This window comes from Archocentrus centrarchus, chromosome 9 (assembly GCF_007364275.1).
Source record: "Archocentrus centrarchus isolate MPI-CPG fArcCen1 chromosome 9, fArcCen1, whole genome shotgun sequence".
NCBI lineage: Eukaryota > Metazoa > Chordata > Actinopteri > Cichliformes > Cichlidae > Archocentrus > Archocentrus centrarchus.
The window spans coordinates 21,171,637-21,192,987 of NC_044354.1; the positions used below are offsets into that span (position 1 = coordinate 21,171,637).

A 21,351-nucleotide genomic window follows, 5' to 3' on the forward strand; every position below is an offset into this window, starting at 1 on the left:
GATGTTAAATTCACTTATTATATCATGTTCACGACCATTCATGACCTGAATTTGAGTGTAGAATTATGTGTCTGGGGTATAATTTAGATGGATCCCCGCAAATATAACACTCAATGTCAATGAAATCTCCGTATAAATTACCACGATTCAGCCCAGCGCTGCACCGGTGCGTAAAACGACTCACCAGCAGCGCAGCAGGTGTAGACCGACACCCACCTGGACAACACGACTGGCGCTCTCTTTGTCGCTCCCTCTGCTCTGAAACTCTTGCCAGCTAACACAGATTGGCCTCAAAGACGAAAAGTCAAAGGCATACCGACATGGACCGCACGGAAACAACGCACAGCCAGCCTAAATCTACTTCAAATGGTGAGGAGCCCGCTTAGGGGGAAAAATGTGGGAGTCCCAGTGAAGTTTATCCTAACGATCCTCAAACGGGTAAGAGTTAACGTTGAGCAAGCAGCAGGGAAAAAAACAAAACAAAAAACAACACAAATCACACACACACAGAGACACACTGCATATAATAACCTTTATTTTCTGCCATAAAGGCAAATTTTCTGTGCAGTTCAAGTTTACCTGTTGTTGCAGCTTTTACACTGCATTTGTCATGACGATGTATTATGGTGTTGAACTGTTATTTATAATAATTTTATGAAAATAAGCTTATTTAATGAGCACTTATTTTCCCCCTTCAGTGATACTTTATATATATATATATATATATATATATATATATATATATATATATATATATATATATATGTTTAAACTAGAGTTATTTAGTGCAGACACTATATTTTTTTTCAGTTGACACTGACTTTACACATTAATTACTGACATCTCGCTTTTACTGTGGTATTTGTAAAAAGCATTCTGAAATACAAAAACGTGGGCAGAGGGAGTTCCACCAACCTTCCTTTAAATAACAAAACTGGCTGTGAAACATTAAGGTGTGGTATAGATCTTTCACCAGACTTAATTATTAACAGTCTTTTCCCTATAAGATCATGATGGGTTTTTTTTAATTGACAGGTGACTCCCTTCATGAGAAATTTACTATTGCATCAGCAAAATCCTGTTTTTTTTTTTTACCATAATTAAAGTATTTTACTCCACATCGTCCCCCTGGTCATCCACACCTTTTCTCAGTGCACCACAGTATGAAACCACTGAACTAGCCAAGAAGGAAGCAGAGGGCTGATGACTACTGAATGACAAAGAAAGCATAGTCCAAATGCCAATGCAGTCTGAAAAGACAGAGGGTAACAACCCTTTGAGGAGAACCACAGTAAGCCCATACATGAACAGAGATCAGAGCTGTAAATGGCACTGACTCACAAAGGGTGGGTGGAGGGCAGGGCAGTATCTTTTAAACTAAGTTAATTATCTGTTAGAAGATATAATAGTAACAATATCTAATTCAGAATATTTTTCCTTTATTTTTGTCATGCTTAATAAACAGGATGGATAATGCGTATTTTCAGAAAAATACAAACAGGCAGAAGTAAAAGTTCTTTTTTTTCTTAAACACCAAACCTCTTCATGTCTTCTTCATCTTCTTCTTTCAGCTGCTTCCTTTAGGGATCTCTGCAGTGGATCATTCTACCTCCATTTCACCCTATGTGAAGGACAGCTGCGTGGCAGGCAGGAGATGGACCCAAAATGCAGGACTCGGGAGACAAAACATAAACTCAAAAAGCAGCTTTATTGCTGAGCTTTTACAAACTATGGTTCTTCCTGAAAACCACAGAACAAGGAGGAACACAGCCATCAGGGAGTAACGAAGGACAAAGGGAGACTGAGACAGTAAATACAAACGCAGGATAATGAGACAATGGAAAACAGGTGGGAAACCCAGTTGAGGATAACTAACATAATGACTTGAGAGAAAGTTAACCTAGACACACAACACAGAGAAGAACAGTCCTAAAATAAAAAAGCAAGCGCATCACAACTGGACGGGGAGGCAAGATTAACTTGACCAAAACACAAACGCAGAGGTGAAGACTAGTTTAGACATGGAAAAACAAGGGAAGCAGGAATGAACAGGGATACAAGGAAAACACAAACCAGACTGAGACGAAGAACAGAAGTAGATGAGAAGCACAAGAACCTGAAAATAAGAAACAAACCAGAATACAGAATGAACCAAAAGACCTTTGGAACAGAGGCTTAGAACTAAAGGTATGAAATAATATCAGGATGAAACCTATATCAGATGTAAGGAAATGAAGAAGACATATAAACACTATATAAACCACAATCAAAACACACAAAACTAGAAGAAACCTAAACATCCTAAAAACTCAAAACCCTGGATCCAAGACCCAGGAACCATGACAACCCTACCCCTAGCATTCCTCCTTTGTCACATCAACCATCTTTCATGTCCTCCTTCACTACATCCATGAACCTCCTCTATGGTCCTGGCAGCTCCAGTATATCCAATATCCCTCCTCTGCAACTCACTCTATCTCTCTAACTTTATCTCCAAACTGCTCAACCTTAGCGGTCCCTCTGATGTACTTATTTCTAATCTTGTCCATTCTGGTCACTCCCAGTTGTAAATCTTAACATCTTCAATTCTTCACCTCCAGCTCTGCTTCCTGTCTTTTGTCAGTGCCATCGTCTCCAAACCACACATCATAGCAGGACTCACTACTGTCTTGTAAACCTTCCTTCATCTGTAAAGATCAGGAAAAGGTTTGACTTGTCAATAAGGGCTCTATTGATTGAGTAAAATGGTTTAAACTTGCATAACATTTTGCAGCTTGCCTGTGCCAGGGGTTAGAAAGCCGAGGTCATATCATCGCACTTGTGTTGTGGAGAAGGATCAGCAGTTTTGCATTAATGGTTTAGATCAAAGGTTCTCAAACCTTTTGAATACAGAGACCGCTTAGAAGAGATTAAAGTTTCCACAGGACTCCCTTATAATTCAAGGTTGAAGGTTGAAGGTTTTCTTTATTGTCCTTGTACATTGTATAGTCAACAAAATTTTGGTGCACTCTGAGATGAAGCAGACACTTGAATAAATGTATGCTATATAGAAATAAAGAACTATAACCATTTTAATACAGTCATGCAGTCAATACTCATATACCTATAAATATAAAGATAAGATATATAAATGCAAGCAAAAAAACTACAAAAAAATTGTGTATTTCACATGTAATAGACAAGGTTATTCACATGAGACAGATTATTGCAAATGGTCGTCATTTGAGGAAACACGTAAGTTCAGTGATGAGTCTGGGAAATAAACTGTTTAATAGTTTTGTACTGCATGTTTTGACAGCCCTGCATCGCTTGCCTGAGGGAAGGAGTGGAAACAGAGGTGGGCAGGGTCGAAAGAGTCTTCAGGATGTTTGATGTTTTTGTCGGACAGTGAGAACTAAAGATTTTTCTCCAGGGCAGGTAAGGGTGAGTTGGTGATCTTTTGGGCTGCGCTGATTACCCTGTGCAGAGTTTTTTTGTTGGTTCCCAACCACAACAGAATGCCATGTCTCAAGACACTCTCTGTGGATCAGTGGTCAAAAGACTGTGGCAAGTTGAACTACCTGAGGCTTTTCAGGAAGCAGAGATGTTGGTGTGCCTTCTTGAGCAGTTGGCTGAGTCCAAAGAGAGGTCTGATGTGATTAGTGTGGCCAGGAGTTTACAGGAAGAGACTACCTGCACTGTTTTACTATTATCTTAGAAGTAGGTGGTCTTCCCTCTTCTTCCTGAAGTTAGTGATCAGTTCTCTTGTTCTACAAGTGTTCAAGAGCAGGTTGTTTTTTTTGTGCTCCAGTCTGTCAGTCTCGGTCATTTCACCCCGGTGATGAGTTCTACCACTGTTGTCTCATCTGCAAACTTAATGATGACAGTTTTATTGTTGTGGGAGGCTGTGGAGTCATATGTGTACAGAGAGTACAGAAATGGACCCAGAACACAGCCTTGTGGGGCTCCCATGCTGAGTGAAAGTGAGGAGGAATGGTGGGGCACAGCCTGGACAGTCTATGATTAAAAAGTCCCGTGTTCACAGGCAGATGTCACGTGGAAGACCCAGGGTGGATAGTTTGTGGAATAGTCTGCAAGGAAGGATGGTATTGAAATAACAGCCAAGTGTAGTTTCCAGGCTGTTCCAGGTGGCATAGTACAGTGTGGAGGGTAGTGGAGATTGTCAGTTGTCCTGTTTGCTTTATATGCATATTGCTGGGGTTCCAGGTTGGGGTGCCTGGGGAGGCATTACTCTGATGGCTCTTTAATACCAATCTTTCCAATTCTGCAACCATAGGTGCCAGTGCAATTGGCCTGTAATCACTGGGGCTGGTTGCTATCCTCTTCTTGAGGACTGGCACAATCGTTGATGTCTTGAGGCAGGAGGGTACAGAAAACTGTGCCAGTGATGTGTTAACCGTGTTTGTAAAGACTCCGGATAGGCTTGCTGCAGTGTTTCAGGACCCGACCTGGAATTCCATCATACCGGACCAGTTTTTTTGCGCATATTGATACTTCATACCAATACAATTTGTACTATAAAATGCCATTACAACTATTTGTATTGTATCGTCAACCCTTAATGCTTCATACCCGTGTAACAAGAGGTTTTCCAAACATATTAGAGGGCATAGAGAACACAATGTGCACAACAGTCACCATCTAGAGCACCATTTCATAGATTATAGAAACCAATTTTGAGGACACCTTGGCTATGGAATGCAGATCTCTCATGGTCCCCAGACCTTATTTTGAGTACCACTGATTTAGAGAATGGTAGAAGACATATTCAGATTCAGTAAAAGTAGCAATGTCACACTGTGACATATGCCACTCTCGGTGATTTAAAAAAAAGTGTGCACTTTTACTTTTGATAAATTGTTACCTTTTTTGCACTGATATTACTGCTTCACTATACTCTATGTTGCATTTTACTGCTGTAGATGAGGCCATGTTCACTTCTTTATAAACAGTTTAATAGTTTAATCCATAGCATTGTATCATATTCTATAAGATCATTATATATTTAACTGCTATAATTAAAAGGCAACTTTTAAAGAGCACTGAAACATTTTTAATTAGTTTATATCTAAACAAATTAACTACAAGTGTCAGTGGTATGTCTGAGACTGAATTATTTCTTGCTAAATATATTAAAGGCCAAAACCACTCAGCTGTTACATATATTTATGTTTTATCAGTTATTTTACAGATGCTTAAAGATCTCGAATCTCCCTCATGTGGAATCACAGTTATCCTCTAAGACTGTTTTAATCTGTTACCTACCAGGGCCCTTCTATGGAAATTACCCTTCACCCTTATTGGAGTCCAACAATAAAGATAATTGGCTCTCTTAACATGAACTCCATAAATAATGATAAGGAGTCCCCTCATAAAAAGGAGACAGTGTATGGTATCTGGATGCGAGCTTTGCAATGTCTAAATTGATTTAGAGAGGCATTATTTGAACACTCTGTACCCTGGATGATACAGCGCTTCTCTATTTTCATTCACAAATCTGAGACTTTTAAAACTCCAATAGTCTATACTGATTCACTATATATTTAGTATCTGTCACTGTGATGATATTCACTACTTTCAGTCTTTTTGACTGCCTCTTAGATAAATTTGTGCATATTGTAGTATTTAGTGTTTTGCCATGAAAAACAAAAATCACACCGGCCCTCTGCCTTTATATATCATTGTACCTTACTTTTTTTAGCAAGCACTGTCTGGATGAAACAATAATAAATACAAACAAATCCAAAAAACTGACAAGCATGCGAAAACAAATCTAGGATGGGCGGGGAGTGAGGAGTACGAGATATATATAGAGAGAGAGAGATAGAGAGATATAGAGAGAGAGAGAGATAGAGAGAGATAGAGAGAGAAGATATGAGAGAGAGAGATAGAGAGAGAGATATAGATATATAGAGATATATATATATATATATATTATATATATATATATATATATATATATGTATATATATGTATATATATGTATATATATTGTATATATATATATATATATATATATATGTATATATATATGTATATATATATATATGCGCTGAAAGATTTACTGGGTGTTCTTATGTAAGGACATCTTTCATCAAAATTTATCACATTAGATTATGTCACAGATTCTTTGATGCATTAATTTTACTAGGGCAATAACACAATGCAATCAGTTACAATATTATTTAAAAACAGAACAAAAATGACAATAGGATCAAATTAAAGATTTCTCCCACTGTCTTAAAGAGCAACATTAAGGCAAAGATATAATGCAGTGTTTATACTTCTATGTTCATAAAGTATATAATATAATTTGGTTTTCCTTTGCTGTAAGTTACAGTTTTTTTGGACTGTTAGAGAAATGTTTATCTTATGCAGTACTCATCAATTTTTTCTAGTATAAAAGTACAGTGATGCAGTGGTTAGCACAGCTGGAAGGTCAGGGTTTGACTCCACCTTGGCCCGGGCCTTTCTGTGTGGAGTATACATGTTCTCCTCTTGCTTGTGTGGGTGTCTCCAGGTACTCCAGTTTACTCCCACAGTCTGAAGACATGCAGTTAGTGGGGTTAGGTTAACTGGTGACTCAAATTGCCCATAAGTGTGAGTGTGAATGGTTGTCTGTCACTCTGTGTTAGCCCTACAACAGGCTGGTGTTCCCTGCCTTTCACCCCATGACAGCCGGGATGCGCAGATTTGCATACTGACCTATCGCCATTTACCTCATGTCTTCCCCCATCTCTCCTCCCACCTTCCTGTCTCTCTCCACTGTGAACTATCAAATAAAGCTGTAAAAGGCCAAAATTAAAATTAAAAAAGAAGAAGAAGAGAAGAAGAAGAGGAACCAGGCTGAATTTTAGTGAAACAATGAACAGCACAGTACCATCAGCAGAATCCTTTTTTTTTTTTTGGTCTGTTTATTCAAAAACCATCACCACCCCAACCTGCAGTGTCTATATTGCCCACCAATAGCAGTCATCCCAGAGTTTGAAACCACAGATTAATGGTGGTCCTGTTTTTGCAATGCTGTGAACGGAAATATCAAAAGGGGAAAAAAAAAAAAATTACATCTGCAAAGGAACAGCTGCCAAAGCTTGATTTAGTGGACATGATTTTTTTAAAATGCACAACTGTTTTAAATCAATAATAATAATAATAAAACATTTAATCATGAAAATGCACAAAACAAATTAGTGCATGACAACCACCACCACAGAGGGAGAGCATGTTTGACAAAAACATAGTAAAAAAAAAAAAAGGTTTAAATAAATCATGAAAAAACAAGCAAAAAGTCACAGAGTCAAACCTTGATTGGCACCAAACTTACATCACATGAAGTAAAAGCGTTGTTTCAGCCTCAAATATGTGCAAATTTAGGTGAATATCAGATATCAGAACCCGTATCATGTTGAAAGCTCTGTGATTGGAGGTTACCTCTTAAAAGTTTTTCAGGTTTGTATGTAGATATTCTAGAAAAGGTGATAAAACCTTAAAATTCCTTGAAAAAAAAAAATAAGCACAATTTAGACTTTAAACTTTGTTATCAAACCTTAAAGTCTAAATTGTAGCAGCACATAAATCTAATCCAGCTTTTGTTACTGATGTTTTTCCTTTTAGAATGACAGAGGTTTGTTGAATTTCAGCTAATCTTTGTTAAAAAAATTTTATGATTGGGCAGAGTCCTTTAAGAAATAACACTCATAAAGAATGAATGCCAGAGCACTCTGCATCTGGCAAGACTGCAACAAACACCGATAAAACAGAGTGAGAATAAAATAATGAAGAGATTAAAAAGCAAAACAACTAGAAGTTGTACAGCACAGAAATAGATTGCTTTGAATGAAACTCTCGTTATGAATTGCACAGGCACTGTTGGCGTTGTGGAGCAATGCTGCTATCACTCTGAAAATCAATGAAAAGCAACAATATATAGCCATGCTGATAAATCATACACTTTTACCTTCTGATATGAATAGGTACAAAATTCTGCTATGCTGCCACTTATCACAAGAACAATAAACATCTTCATATCTGTCCCATTTCTTCCATCTTCTTTACCATGTCTGTTTATCACAAATTTGAATGCTTATGCACCTTCGCCCTGACAGCTCAGATCACACCATCAGGAGCATCAGTTGTCTTCTTATCTCAGCTGTGACCTTGACATGTGATAAAAGCATTAATTGCCAAGTTGATCATGTTTTTCTTGGCATGGCAGGGCTCCTACCTACAGACTGCCACTGGGTTTGATGAATGAATGTAATATACTTGTATTTATATAGCACTTATTAACCATTTAAAGCAGTGAATGACTTTTAGATTAAAAAGAAAGAAAAAGAAAAATAGCTTTTTGGTTAAAAATCATATATCATATGAGCATAGATAGGTGTTGTCCTCTCACTGTACCTTATAGATCAGATAGTCACTTTGATGATGGTCTAAAGGTTCAGCCCTGTTGTAGTGTGCTTTACTTTGGATGTTTCCTGCATACACTGCTCTCAAAACAAACAGCAGTAGTAGCCTACAGGATCTGCTTCTTGCTGTGAAGAGATTGATCTGATTTAAATCAACTGGCATGTTTATCTATTGTCAACAGAAACTGAAAATTTCCAGAACAGTATCAATTCGAGTATCAGTGTAAGATGAAGCACAAGTGAAGAATTAGGTGCGGTTGACATATTTGGTGGTGGTGGGGATTTTGTTTCTCCCAGCTACTTTGAATCTCCCCAGCAACACTATCAAAATCTATTCCATGTTAATTATCAAACAGAGGAATTGCTGATCTGTAACTGTGATTGGCCAGCAGCAACATCACACCAGATAAGACAGGTGGGACGTCCTAGGACGGATGGAGCTGAGCACGTTTCATCCCCCAACCCTAACATTGTGAGACAAACAGATGACAGGAGAGAGAGGACAGAGCCCCCAGAGCACCTCTCACCTTCTTTGTCTAATGCATTTTCTAAAAGGTCAACAGTGATTAATATACACTCCTTTTTATCGTAACTTAAGACTTTGACTCTTTTGTTGTTGAATCACTCTCAGGAATCATGATGCGTGTTGCACCTCTCTTCACTTTTCTAGTGTGTGTGGTAAGTTGTTTTTTCCTTTATTTTAAACTATGGAATTTATTACTGTTTTTGAATGGTTTCCTATAATATACTGAAGTAATAAAATTGTACATTTTTCAGTCAACAGCACAATAAGCTTGTATTGCTCTATACTACTATTACAAACTTGTTTTTTTGTAATGTATTCACCATCATTTGATCTGTGATCACGACTGGAAATCAGAAGAATTCACATGTAATTCAAATCCTAAGCATGCAAAATGTATTTTTATAGCATTTTCCTGGATAAGAATCACAAATTGAAAGCAATACAAAGAGCTGTCCAGAGCTGAGATTAGACAAGTGGGTGTGCAGGCAGCAGAGAGCTGTTCTGTGGGCCACTTAAAAAACAGCTTTTCAGATAAAATACTTTCAGGTTTAGGTTGAATTGTATTGAACATACATTATTGAATGAAATGCGTGCATTTCATTTAATATTTTCTGTATTTAAAAACTTTTATATGACTGAAAGTTCTAGCTCTCTCTCGTAGCAGTCACAATTACATTTATCTCATGTACTCTCATGCAAGTGTTATAACTCTTACATGGTTTCAAAGGTGATGCCCTTCACACCTCTGTGACTTTCCTTTAAATTCACATTTTTAGTTAATGGTGTTAAAATTGTTTTTTATTTTACTTTTACTCTAAATGGTAAAAGTTAAAGATAAATTGCGAATACCTGGATGCAACTATCACCTTTAATCACTTCACATGTTACAAGAGTACCTTGTGTTTGAATATAAAATAAAAGCCAATTTATATATCAACATAAGTCAAGCATTATTAAAACATAAACAAAATTAAATTTAAAAAATGATATTGTAATTAGTATTTGGAAATTGCTATCTTGTTTTATGGTCACAGGTGTAGTTTGTGGTCATAATTGACCTTGATCGTGTGCAGTATATTAGTACAATCTCTATTTTATTGTTGCAAATTGCTGTTAAAAAGAAGAGCTGGCAGGGTACAATGTAGCAATAATGTCATTGCGACCCAGCTGTGAGATTTTATTAGTTATTCTTATAAAGGCACTATAATAACATATAACAATCAATAATCAAACCTTTACAGATTTTTTTTTGGAAAGCATCTTATTAAGCTTATTACTTAATATTAATGATAACAGCGTTTCTTTTCTTTCTTTGATTTCTTAATAGAATCTGCATTTAAACTGAGCCCTCTGTTTTACTCACATTTAAAACACTGTCGCTCCCTTTACTGTCATTACTCTTGACAACTCATGTCTTCCACGCAGAGTCTGTCAGGGGCCCAGCATGAGCCAGGCTATTGTGTTTTTTATGAAGAGTGTGGTCGTAACCCGCTGCTAGAAAACACCCTCATTCCTCCCATTGTCCCATGTCTGAATTACACCCGCGCCCAGCCCGTCACAGGAGAACACTACAAGAAACTCAAAGCGGTTTGTAGATCTCACTTCTTGAGTAGGTAACGCAAACTAAAAGAAAAAGGTTGTTGTCTGTGTCTATTCTCAATAATTGTGTGTTAAGATCCTTTTGTAATAGTGCATGCTCCTTCTGCAGGTGTGCCCCATGTTTGACCAGGGGGAGAACAACACGTACGCCTGCTGCACCATCAGACAGCTGAGATCCCTGGAAGCCAGCCTGAGCCTGTCCCAGGCTGTTCTCGTCCGCTGCCCTGCCTGTGCTTACAACTTTGCCCACCTGCACTGCATCAACACCTGCAGTCCTAACCAGAGTCAGACAGTAAAGGTCACAAAGGTGATGAACGTCACTGAGCTCAACGTGACGAGGGAGGCTGTGGTGGGTTATCAGGCATTCATCAGCAACACCTTTGCAGACGCCTCCTTCAATTCTTGTAAAAATGTCAGGATTCCAGCCACAATCGGAGGCTACGCCATTTCCACCATGTGCGGTCGTTATGGAGCAAAGCTGTGCACCCCCCAGCGCTGGTATGATTTTCAGGGGGACTCCAGTAACGGCTTGGCTCCACTGGACATTGACTTCAGATTAATAGAAGAAGGAGATGCCACGGGGGTGCCAGAGGGTGTGATTCCCTACAACGGGCATGCTCTGATGTGTAACGAGACCACACCTACAGGTGGGGAAGTCTGCTCATGCCAGGATTGTCAAGCATCATGTCCGAGTGTGCCACCTCCCCCACCGGTCGCCCCCCCTTTCACATTGCTGTCGATTGATGGTTATCTTGTAATTTCTATCATCTTACTCTTTCTCCTGATACTTTCCTTCCTGCTGTACCTCTTTGTCTCCTATTGGGTGACGTCTCGTAACAGAAAAGATGAAGAGAAAGGAAAACATAAGGGCAAAGGCAAAGACAAGAACAGTAATAACGTGACTCAGCAAGTCATCAATCCATCAGAGGTGACATGTGCTGAGACAAACAGCCTGGCTGCTCAGGATTTCCTGAGTTCACTGTTCCAGATTTGGGGAACCATTATGGCTACCTATCCCCTCACTGTAAGTACCCTGAGCCAGTAAAAGTAGAAAGTGTGCACCCAGTAGGATGTAGTGAAGCCATAAGCTGCACTCATATCAGACCCTGTAATGCTGTAGCAACACAACCTCTGAGATTTAAAATTAGAAAGCCTGCATTCTATTCCTCATGAATTCAAAGTGGCATTTGTAGCACAAAGAATGGTGATAATTTTCTATTTCAGAACAGATATATAATTTGTACATTTCTAACTTGGTGTGTTAAAGAGATCTGAGTCTGGAACCATATCAGCACACAAACTGCACACAGTGGATTTAAAACACATATGATTGTCAGCCAGATGAAGAAACTACATCCCAAGAATTTTTGATCTTTATTTCAAGGTGCCTCCTGCTGTCAGCTATAGCTGTGGGCTATTTTCTCTGCTGGCCTCAAGAACATTGAGCTCACTACCGATCCGGTTGAACTGTGGTCTGCCCCCAATAGCCGGGCTCGCCAGGAGAAAGACTTCCACGACACATACTTTGACCCCTTCTACAGGACAAACCAACTGATCTTAACAGCACCAGGAAGAAAAGGCCAGATTTATGACTCGCTGCTGTTTGGACCTCAAAACTTTAGCGGGATAATGTCCAAAGACATCATCCTTGAACTGCTGGAACTACAAAATCGAATACAGGTAGACAAAGTCAAAGTTGATCACTGACAGTGTTTGCAAAAGTGCACCATCTTGAGTTACTGTACCCCCCCACCCCAATTCTGTTTTTAGAAAATCGAGTTTTGGTCAGATGATCTGAACCGGATAGCGAGCTTGAAGGATGTGTGTTTTGCACCACTAAACCCAAACAACCCTTCCCTGACTGACTGTGCAGTCAACAGCTTGCCACAATACTTCCAGAACAGCTTAGACAACATTAATGCTAAGGTGAATATGACTGAGCTGGGAGTGACTAAAGAGGTGGACTGGAGAGACCACCTAATCTACTGTCTTGGGTAAGCATTCATTAAAAAATGTCAATGTCAATTTTATTTCTATAGCACATTTAAAAACAACATTGTTGACCAAAGTGCTTTACAAGATTAACTACAAAAATAAGCAAGCTAACTCCATAGGTCAATAAAATAGAATAAAGCATAGACCATAAAAACAAAGAAATACAATCTGCTTATTTTCATGGACTTCACCTTCCGTGGCATTAAACCCATTCCCTCTTCCTCTTTTTCCACTTCTTTTCAAGCTCTCCGTTGTCCTTCAAAGACATCACAGATTTAGGTATGAGCTGCATGGCTGATTATGGAGCTCCAGTCTTCCCATTTCTGGCTGTGGGAGGCTATGAGGGTGAGGGACTTTTAGCACCACTTTTTTTTACACCAGAAATGATTGTAAAACACACAAAAAGTTCACCTGAACAATATGTGTTTGGCTTCATGCAGATGATGCATTCATCAGTGCTGAGGCCTTAATCCTGACCTACTCCCTCAACAACTACGCTCGCAGTGACCCCAAATTCAAAGTGGCTATGCAGTGGGAGAAAGAGTTTCTTAAAATTGTCCAGGATTACCAGAAAGACCCGTCCACCAACTTCACTTTTGCATACATGGCAGAGGTACCAACACTATGAGATCGCATTATTCATGTTTTATAAAATCTTAGTTTCTGAAGAGACATTCAGGTGTATTTGGTCATTTTGGTAATTATCTATGATTTTAAGACCCTGACCATGTTCACTGGTCTGAGCTGATCCAGGTACCTTTGTGCATATCATTACCACATCTCCACACTTGTTTTCTACATGCTCACAGTTGCGTTCTATCTAACAAAGGTCAAAATGTTCAAGACAGCAAAAGGTAGCAACCAGCAGGCATGCTGATAAAGACCTGCCGTTGCATTTTTTTTCTAAGAAATGTTAAGTTGTCTTCTCTGTCTCTATCACCTCATTTTCTAATCTAATCCTTGACTTCTCTTTGTTCTCTGCTGTGTTAATAGAGGTCTCTGGAAGATGAGATTAATCGAACAACAGCAGAAGATATCCCCATCTTCATGATCAGCTATGCTGTAATCTTTATTTACATCGCTGTGGCACTTGGCGAGTACTCTTCATGGAAACGCATACTGGTATGTCTTCAGAGAGCAGCTTTATTTCAGTGCACTATCAGGTATTCCCCAGCTTTTGAGCATTTTTGAGTTGAGGAATACCAGCTGAGATGGTTTGTCCACCATTTCAACCAAAAATCAACAGTTATTGCCTTTACTGCCATCAGTCTTTGAACAGGTGTTCATGGATCCTGTCATACTCTTCACACATTTGATCTATAATATGGTACACGTTGCAACTATTAGCTGCAGTCCAGGTAGGCTGAGTTAGATTAGATAATTGTTTGCAGTAACCTTGATAACATGGCAGATAAAGCCATATTTCACTAGAAAAAACATGGTTTTAATGCTCCGAGCAAGAGCTGCTGGCACTGTGGTCATTTTTTTAAAGTTGCTGAAACATTAATTTGATTGTTGCTATAAAAATCTGAGTATAAAACAAGCAAAAAGAATTGAATGGTATATGTCACCTACTGTATGTGACAAGAAGAAGCTGCACAATACTTATCTTTTACTGTGAAGATAAGAATTGTGCTTATCTTTACAGTAGAACACAGAGTAATACAGAAATGATATACAGGGGAATGGGTTCACCGAGGTGATTGCACATCTGCATCTCTTTGTCCTGTAGGTGGACTCCAAGTTTCTGGTTGGTTTGGGTGGGATCCTGGTGGTTGCCTGTTCTGTCCTGGCCTCTATGGGTTTTTATTCCTGGATTGGTATACCCTCCTCACTGGTTATTCTTCAGGTCGTCCCCTTCCTGGTGCTCGCGGTTGGAGCTGATAACATCTTCATCTTTGTTCTGGAGTACCAGGTATTGTATATTTGTGTGCTCCATAAATGTACAATACTGACATTTTTCTAAGACAGTGCCATTTTTAATATGTCACTCTTCCTTTCTTGCAGAGAGATGTGCGTAGGCCTGGGGAGACGCGACAGCAGCAGATCGGTCGTGTCCTTGGATGCGTGGCTCCCAGCATGCTCCTGTGCAGTCTTTCTGAGTCTGTCTGCTTCTTTCTAGGTATGAACTTTTGATATCTTTAATCTGGTTAAAAGAAATGCATGAGAAAAATGGAAACCATGAAAAAAAAAAAAAGCTGGATGTGGAGTTTCATCCAGTGTGTTACCCACTGTCCATGCTTGTTTCAGGGGCCCTGTCCACTATGCCAGCAGTGAAGTCCTTTGCTCTCTATGCTGCTTTGGCTGTGCTCATGGACTTTGTCCTCCAGATGACAGCCTTTGTTGCGCTGCTGTCCCTGGATGCCCGGCGCCAAGACAACAACCGCTGCGAGCTGCTCTGTTGTGTTAAAGTGTCCACACAGCGTCCCAAAAAGCCAAATGAGGGCTTTCTGATGCCCTTCATGAAGAAATACTATGCCCCTGTCCTACTGCACCGCTACACCAGGATCATAGTGGTAATGCCATAACATACGAAATATTCAATCTCTGGTTATTCTAAACATATAACCTCTAGTGTAATGTCAAATCCTGTGAGGTCAAATTTAAAGAGATAAGCATAAACCCCTGCTTTGTGTCCTGCTTTTATTTGTGTTTTTTAAGTAGATTACTCTCTGTTCTATGTTCTCTTCAGATGTTGGTTTTCATCTTCATGCTCTGTGGATCCTTATTCCTCATGATGAATGTGAAAGTGGGTTTGGATCAGGAGCTTGCTATGCCTCAGGTCAGTACGCACAGTTATGTGTAAATTAACATAGCAGTTTTCTCTTCCTGTCTAACTTTACTAAGATTGTTTTGTTTCTCATCCAGGACTCTTACATGCTGACCTATTTCCAGTACCTGTACAAGTACTTTGAAGTCGGAGTCCCTGTTTATTTTGTAACAAAAAAAGGGTTTAACTTCAACTCTGTGGAGGGCATGAATGCAGTCTGCTCAAGCGTGGGCTGTGATCAGTTCTCTCTGACCCAGAAGATCCAATATGCCACTGATTACCCTGAACTGTGAGTCAGAAGATTAAAATCTCTAATCTGAGCATAGCAAACTTTAGGCTCTGAAGCAAGCTCCGTACCATTGTTGTTCACTTAAACTCTGTATCTACCAGTTCCTTGCAACAGTACTGAGACTTTCTCTACATGTGTCCTTCACATCATCATTTTTTACTAACATATCCTTGAACTTGCTGATATTGTAGTAACAACCTCTCACATACTTCCCAATCAGATTAGTTAATGATTGACTCAGTTACATGAATGCCATAGAGCAGATAACGGGTGGCTCTGAGTGATAGTGAGTGCAATCACTCAGACATCCCCAGTAATTGCACTTGAAACGTGCGTAGTCAGAATCTGTGTTCTGACAGGTGTGAGACCTTCAATGCACAAATACATCGCAGCACTTTCAGCTTATGTGTTCACTCTGATGCAGATGAACATCTTTTGATTTTGATATACCTTATCAGATGGCTTGAACAGAGACAGAGACCCTTCTAGGTAACAAAACACATTTCTTTCCTGGAGATAAGGATTATGGAGCCATATTTATTGCCGGCCTTATCAGTTGTCAAACAACTCATCAAGCAGCAACAACAAAATTATCGTTTCAAACACCAATAAATTTAACTGAATCAGAATGCCTTTAATTGTAATTGCATTGTAAAATACGGCGAAGCTGAGGCGCTACTTCTGCCTTGAGTATAAAACAAGCCATTCTCACAATAAAACAACAAAGTCATTCCCACTGTAAACTGTGCCCTTTTAGCAGAAGATGATAAATAATGAATGTATAAATTATCAATATAAAGGAGTCAAGAATTAAATAGAAATGCCATAGTGCATTATAGTAATTCTGCTTGAGTAGGACAGTATTTGCACTTGTGTAAAAACTGTTCTTTAAGCTGGTGTCCTTGTTTTGATAGGCCTGTAGTGTCTACCGAAAGGGCAACAGGTCAAACAGTAATTTGGAATAAAATAATGAAGTGTTGCTTGGGAGTGCTGGGTAATGTTGCTTTGAATGCACCAGACTGACAGTGCATTGCTGTTTCCAACATTTTCCTCAATTTGATCACTATGCAAATAACTTAATCATTTATATGATGTCACCTGTAGATCCTATGTGGCTATCCCTGCTAACTCGTGGGTGGATGATTTCATTGACTGGTTGAACCCGGAATCGAAATGTTGTCGTCTGTACACCGATGGTTCCAGTATAGGACAGTTCTGTCCTGCAAACCAAAGTAAGAATCATTTCTGAGAAGAAAACATAGTTACACACAGTCTTTGATGTTTTCTGTCCATACATGAAGAAAGACATTACTTTATTAACGCTTACTCTTCTCACTTGTCTCAATAGCTGGTTTCGGCTGTCTTAAAAAGTGTCTGACAAAACCTGAAGATGGTATCATAAGGCCCACTGTGAAAGAATTCAACCGCTTCCTCCCTGACTTCCTGACTAATAGGCCTGACCTGCAGTGCCCCAAAGGGTTTGTACTGTAGATGCACACATGCACACTGACACATCAAAACATGGGAACAGCAATCTCATGGCTTATTGTCTTTTTAAACAGTGGTCTAGGTGCCTATGACAAAGCAGTGGTGAGAGATGAAAGTGGAGAAATAATGGGTAGGTCCTTGAAATCACCTCGAAGCAGTAAAACAGGTTCTGTTCATTCAGATAGAAATGATGACAGTAAATAAAAAGTTTTGTTTTTTTTTACTCCTTTGTCTCTCCAGCCTCTCGGTTCATGGCTTACCACACACCTCTGACCAATTCCCAGGAGTTCACTGCTGCCCTGCAGAAGGCCAGAGAGCTGGCCTACAACATCACTCTAAGCATGAGGAAGGTGCCGGGCACCTCGCCTGACTTTGAAGTATTTCCTTACACGTATGTGCTTTTCCTGTTTTCCTCTATGTCAGCCTCTGCCTCTGAGCCTTTAAATCTCAGCAGTTTGTATTTTCTGATCATTGTTCTGCTTTTCTCCTTCTTCCAGGATAACTAATGTATTTTATGAGCAGTACTTGACAATTGTGAATGAGGGACTCTTCAACATCTCCATATGTCTGTTGCCGACCTTCGTGGTCTGCTGTCTGTTGCTTGGCTTGGATGTGCGCTCTGGCCTGCTCAATTTGCTCACCATTATCATGATCGTTGTGGATACTGTTGGTGTCATGACGCTGTGGGGCATTGACTATAATGCGGTGGCCCTCATTAATCTGGTCACGGTAAGAGCAAATCTGTAACTGGGACTAAAGGAGCATTTCATGTTATAAGTGAGGCTCAGTTTCTCTTCTGGAGCTCCAAATGAAGCTTTTTAAGGCAGCAAAAATAACTGTGGTGATGTTATAGTTGCCTGTGATACTTAAAAGACACGGTGACAATCAGCCTGGTTAATGAAAAGTGCCTTCCAGCTGCGTCATCGAGTTTCTTTTGAGACCAGCCTATGCAATTTGGTCTACAATCAGCCTATAAAAGTGTGAATATTTTTACTAAATTTGCTAGTCTTTCATATTTTTCCCATGTAATGAAAAGATGCATTAGTGATCTTATTAATGCCAGATGTTTGCTGCGTACAGCATCACAATTGAGCCCATGTTTCAGCGTTTCCTTGTCTGGCCTAATTTCGTTTCTTCTTTTTCTTTACTAACTCACATCATCTGCGTGATCTGCAGGCGGTGGGCATTTCTGTTGAGTTTGTGTCCCATATGACGAGATCCTTTGCACTTAGCACTAAGCCCACACGTGTGACAAGAGCAGCCGAGGCTACAGCCAAAATGGGCAGTGCAGTAAGTACACTATAAACTAATCTAGAGCACATGGTAATTCCTCAAAACTTTGAAGCAAAAATCAGAGATACATTAATATTTTCACCATAAATTAACAGCTGCAGGATTTCATTCTTTTATTTATTTATTTATTTTGTGTGTGTGTGTGTGTGTGTGTGTGTGTGTGTGTGTACGTGTACTCTAAAGGTGTTTGCTGGTGTTGCTATGACTAACCTGCCAGGCATCCTTGTGCTGGCGTTGGCCAAAGCACAGCTCATCCAGATTTTCTTCTTCCGGTTAAATCTTGTCATTACACTACTGGGAATGGCTCACGGACTTATATTCCTCCCTGTGCTGCTCAGTTATTTTGGTAAATATATTATTTTCTCCCATTTTTTTTCTCTGTAACAGAAGACAGCAGTAAAACTGAGAGCAAAGACTAAATGTCTTTCTGTTGCATTGGGCTTCTTTCTCTCAGGTCCCGGTGTAAATAAAGCCGTGCTGCTGCAGTTCCAGCGGGAAATAGAAGAGGCCAAGCAAAAGGCGGAGAAGGACAGCCATGTGAGACAAGCTTATGATAACGTCAGCTATGAAGACAGTGAAAAACATTCAGACACATTCTTCTGACTGAGTGTATCTCGGTCCATAATGGAAGATAGGACTGGACAGCTGTGCAATATTTTTGAAGCAATGCACTGCAATGCAACAAACTATTGCAATGAGGGTCAAACTTCCTGAATCAACATATGGAAAGCGTATTTGATCAAGGGTTTGACAAAGAATTGTGAGTTAGTCATTTTGTATTTTTATTGAATGTAATTATTTGTTATGTGGGAAAGCTTCACAGTAGCAGTGTTTAGACTCATCAAAATGAACACACTCTCCACAGTAAAATGTGCAATCAGTGAAAAAAATATTAACTATGTTCATTATGTGAATGAATAACCGCACTGAAAACATTATAGTTTTCCATGATTATAAATAAGAAATGTAATGGCTTTGCAGAAATGTATATTTTGTTGTAATATGTATTTAATATGTTCTTTCTAAGTACACAAACACTTTCCAACAACACTTCCAGAACTCACAACATTGTCTTGTTTAAATTCTTTGTAATATATATTAGAAAAAAATGGCTCTGGCACTTAAGACCCAAGATCCAGCCAATTTGGGCCCAAAAAATGTGTTTGTTTTTTTTCAGATAGTAAGAGAAAAAATAAAGGAAACACTCTTCAAACTTTGTGAGTCATTTCATGAAATTAAAATGTCCACTGACATCTTTTACCTACAGCTTTTTCTTGCAATTAGCCCGACTTTGTGACAACTTTCTCCCACCAATAAATTTTGTCTACGAGACATTTCATTTCTTTAAATCTGGTGAATTTTTAGGAACATATTTTTCTTTTCTCCATCAGTTTTCTGGTGGAAATGTGTTTTTTTTCTCTAAAGGAAAAAGAAAAACAGGCATCAGGTATATTATCCCTGCTGAGCCCATAAAGACATGATTTATTGTTCTGTCCCCTTTTGTGTTTTCCAGGCTTCACAGGTGAGAGATGGAGTGTAAAGACTTGACGTTTCTGCCTGATATCAGGCTGCTTTTGTGTATTTTGTTTGGGGAACTAATTAATTTCATTTATATCCCCCTGGACTTTAACATCTACAATGTGTTCCAGAGAGTAATCCCAGTCTCAAGTACATCTTTAAGAATGACTAGAAACCAGAAGGTCAGGAAACATTTCTTTAAGCTTATTCAGCAAAGCAGTAAAAAAAAAATAAAAATTTAAAAACTCTACAGTATGCTCTCCTGTAAGCGTGGTGTTTCTTTCGGAAAACTGATCTCATGTTCTCATATACACATTCTGAACTCTAAACTCCACACAACACTGATTGTTCAGGTCATTTTTTAAAAGCATTTAATACTTTTGAAGCATTAAATGGCCTTGCTTCATACATTGAGCGCTTGTTAAGCTCCTGTGTGCCTGGTCATTTATTTAGATCGGTGAATGTGGCTCTGCGGGTTATTCTGAGGTCTTGGCTGATAAACAAAGATCACCGGGCAAAGATCCCCAAACTTTAGCACAGTCTCTCGGTGGCTGTGGCTCAGGAGGTAGAGCAGGTCATCTGCTAATTAGTTGGCGGATCGATTCCTGGCTGCTCCAGTCTGCATGCCAAAGTATCCTTGGGCAAGATACTGAACCCCAAGTTGCTCTCCAGTGGTTGTAGAAAAAAGTACTTTTATGAAGGAGTGAATGAAGATATGTTGAGTGCTCAGGTAGAGTAGAAAAGTGCTCTATAAGAACCAATCCGTTTCTCTCCACTAAGATCAGAAAAGCAGTTTCTTGATTTGCAAACTGCCGTGGAGCACTCCCGTGGAAATTTGAAAATCTTCTGCAGCCCACCAAAACGTTTAATCCCAACTCTGATCATCACACAAGCAAAAGATAAAATATGTCCTTTGTGTTTTAATTCATTAGTTTGAGGTTTAAAACATGCACTACTCTGGTTCAATTTCTTTTCAAATAATGATGATATATATAAGAGGAGTTCAGGATCAAAAATAGGTCAGAAAAGAAGAATAATAGTAAGCAATACAGTTTTAAACCCCCCACGGCTTTGTTTCAGTAATTCATTTTCTTTTTTAAAATGTAAATATTTCATTGCAAATCACAAAACCCCCTTTTAAAAATTCCTTTAGGATTTCATTTTGGAATCCTTCAGAATCAAACCAAATGATCATAGAAGTGCGTCTTATCCAACAGGTTTATTGTCTGGTTCCAGTCGTTCAAAGGTAAACTGGTAAACTGAAACCCCTCAGATAGGATCAAATCCTGAAATCTGGTTCTTCAAAGGGAAAACAGGATTACGTGATCGGATAAGATCAGATAATTCAGTCCAGTATTTTATCCAGATCAGACCTCCAGTTTATGTTGTTCAAAACATTTGAAAACGATAAGGATTACTTTGATGCAAAATATCAGAATTACCCTAATCCCAGCAGAGGGCT

The 21,351-nt window shown here is 39.1% G+C and overlaps 1 protein-coding gene across 1 annotated transcript; it reads left to right on the forward strand.

Annotated features, from left to right (window-relative positions):
- The first annotated feature begins 3,348 nt into the window (after positions 1-3,348).
- npc1l1 (NPC1-like 1) lies at positions 3,349-20,020 on the forward strand. The gene is given in 22 exon segments (XM_030737663.1): positions 3,349-3,417; positions 9,043-9,089; positions 10,363-10,524; positions 10,646-11,590; positions 11,938-12,216; positions 12,307-12,530; positions 12,776-12,876; positions 12,972-13,144; positions 13,525-13,653; positions 14,264-14,446; positions 14,539-14,653; positions 14,782-15,047; positions 15,224-15,313; positions 15,400-15,590; positions 16,695-16,822; positions 16,939-17,068; positions 17,153-17,208; positions 17,319-17,469; positions 17,576-17,807; positions 18,255-18,368; positions 18,555-18,717; positions 18,826-20,020. Coding segments are annotated over 21 exon segments (4,023 nt in total). The 5' UTR covers positions 3,349-3,417; positions 9,043-9,047; the 3' UTR covers positions 18,975-20,020.
- Positions 20,021-21,351: the final 1,331 nt, after the last annotated feature.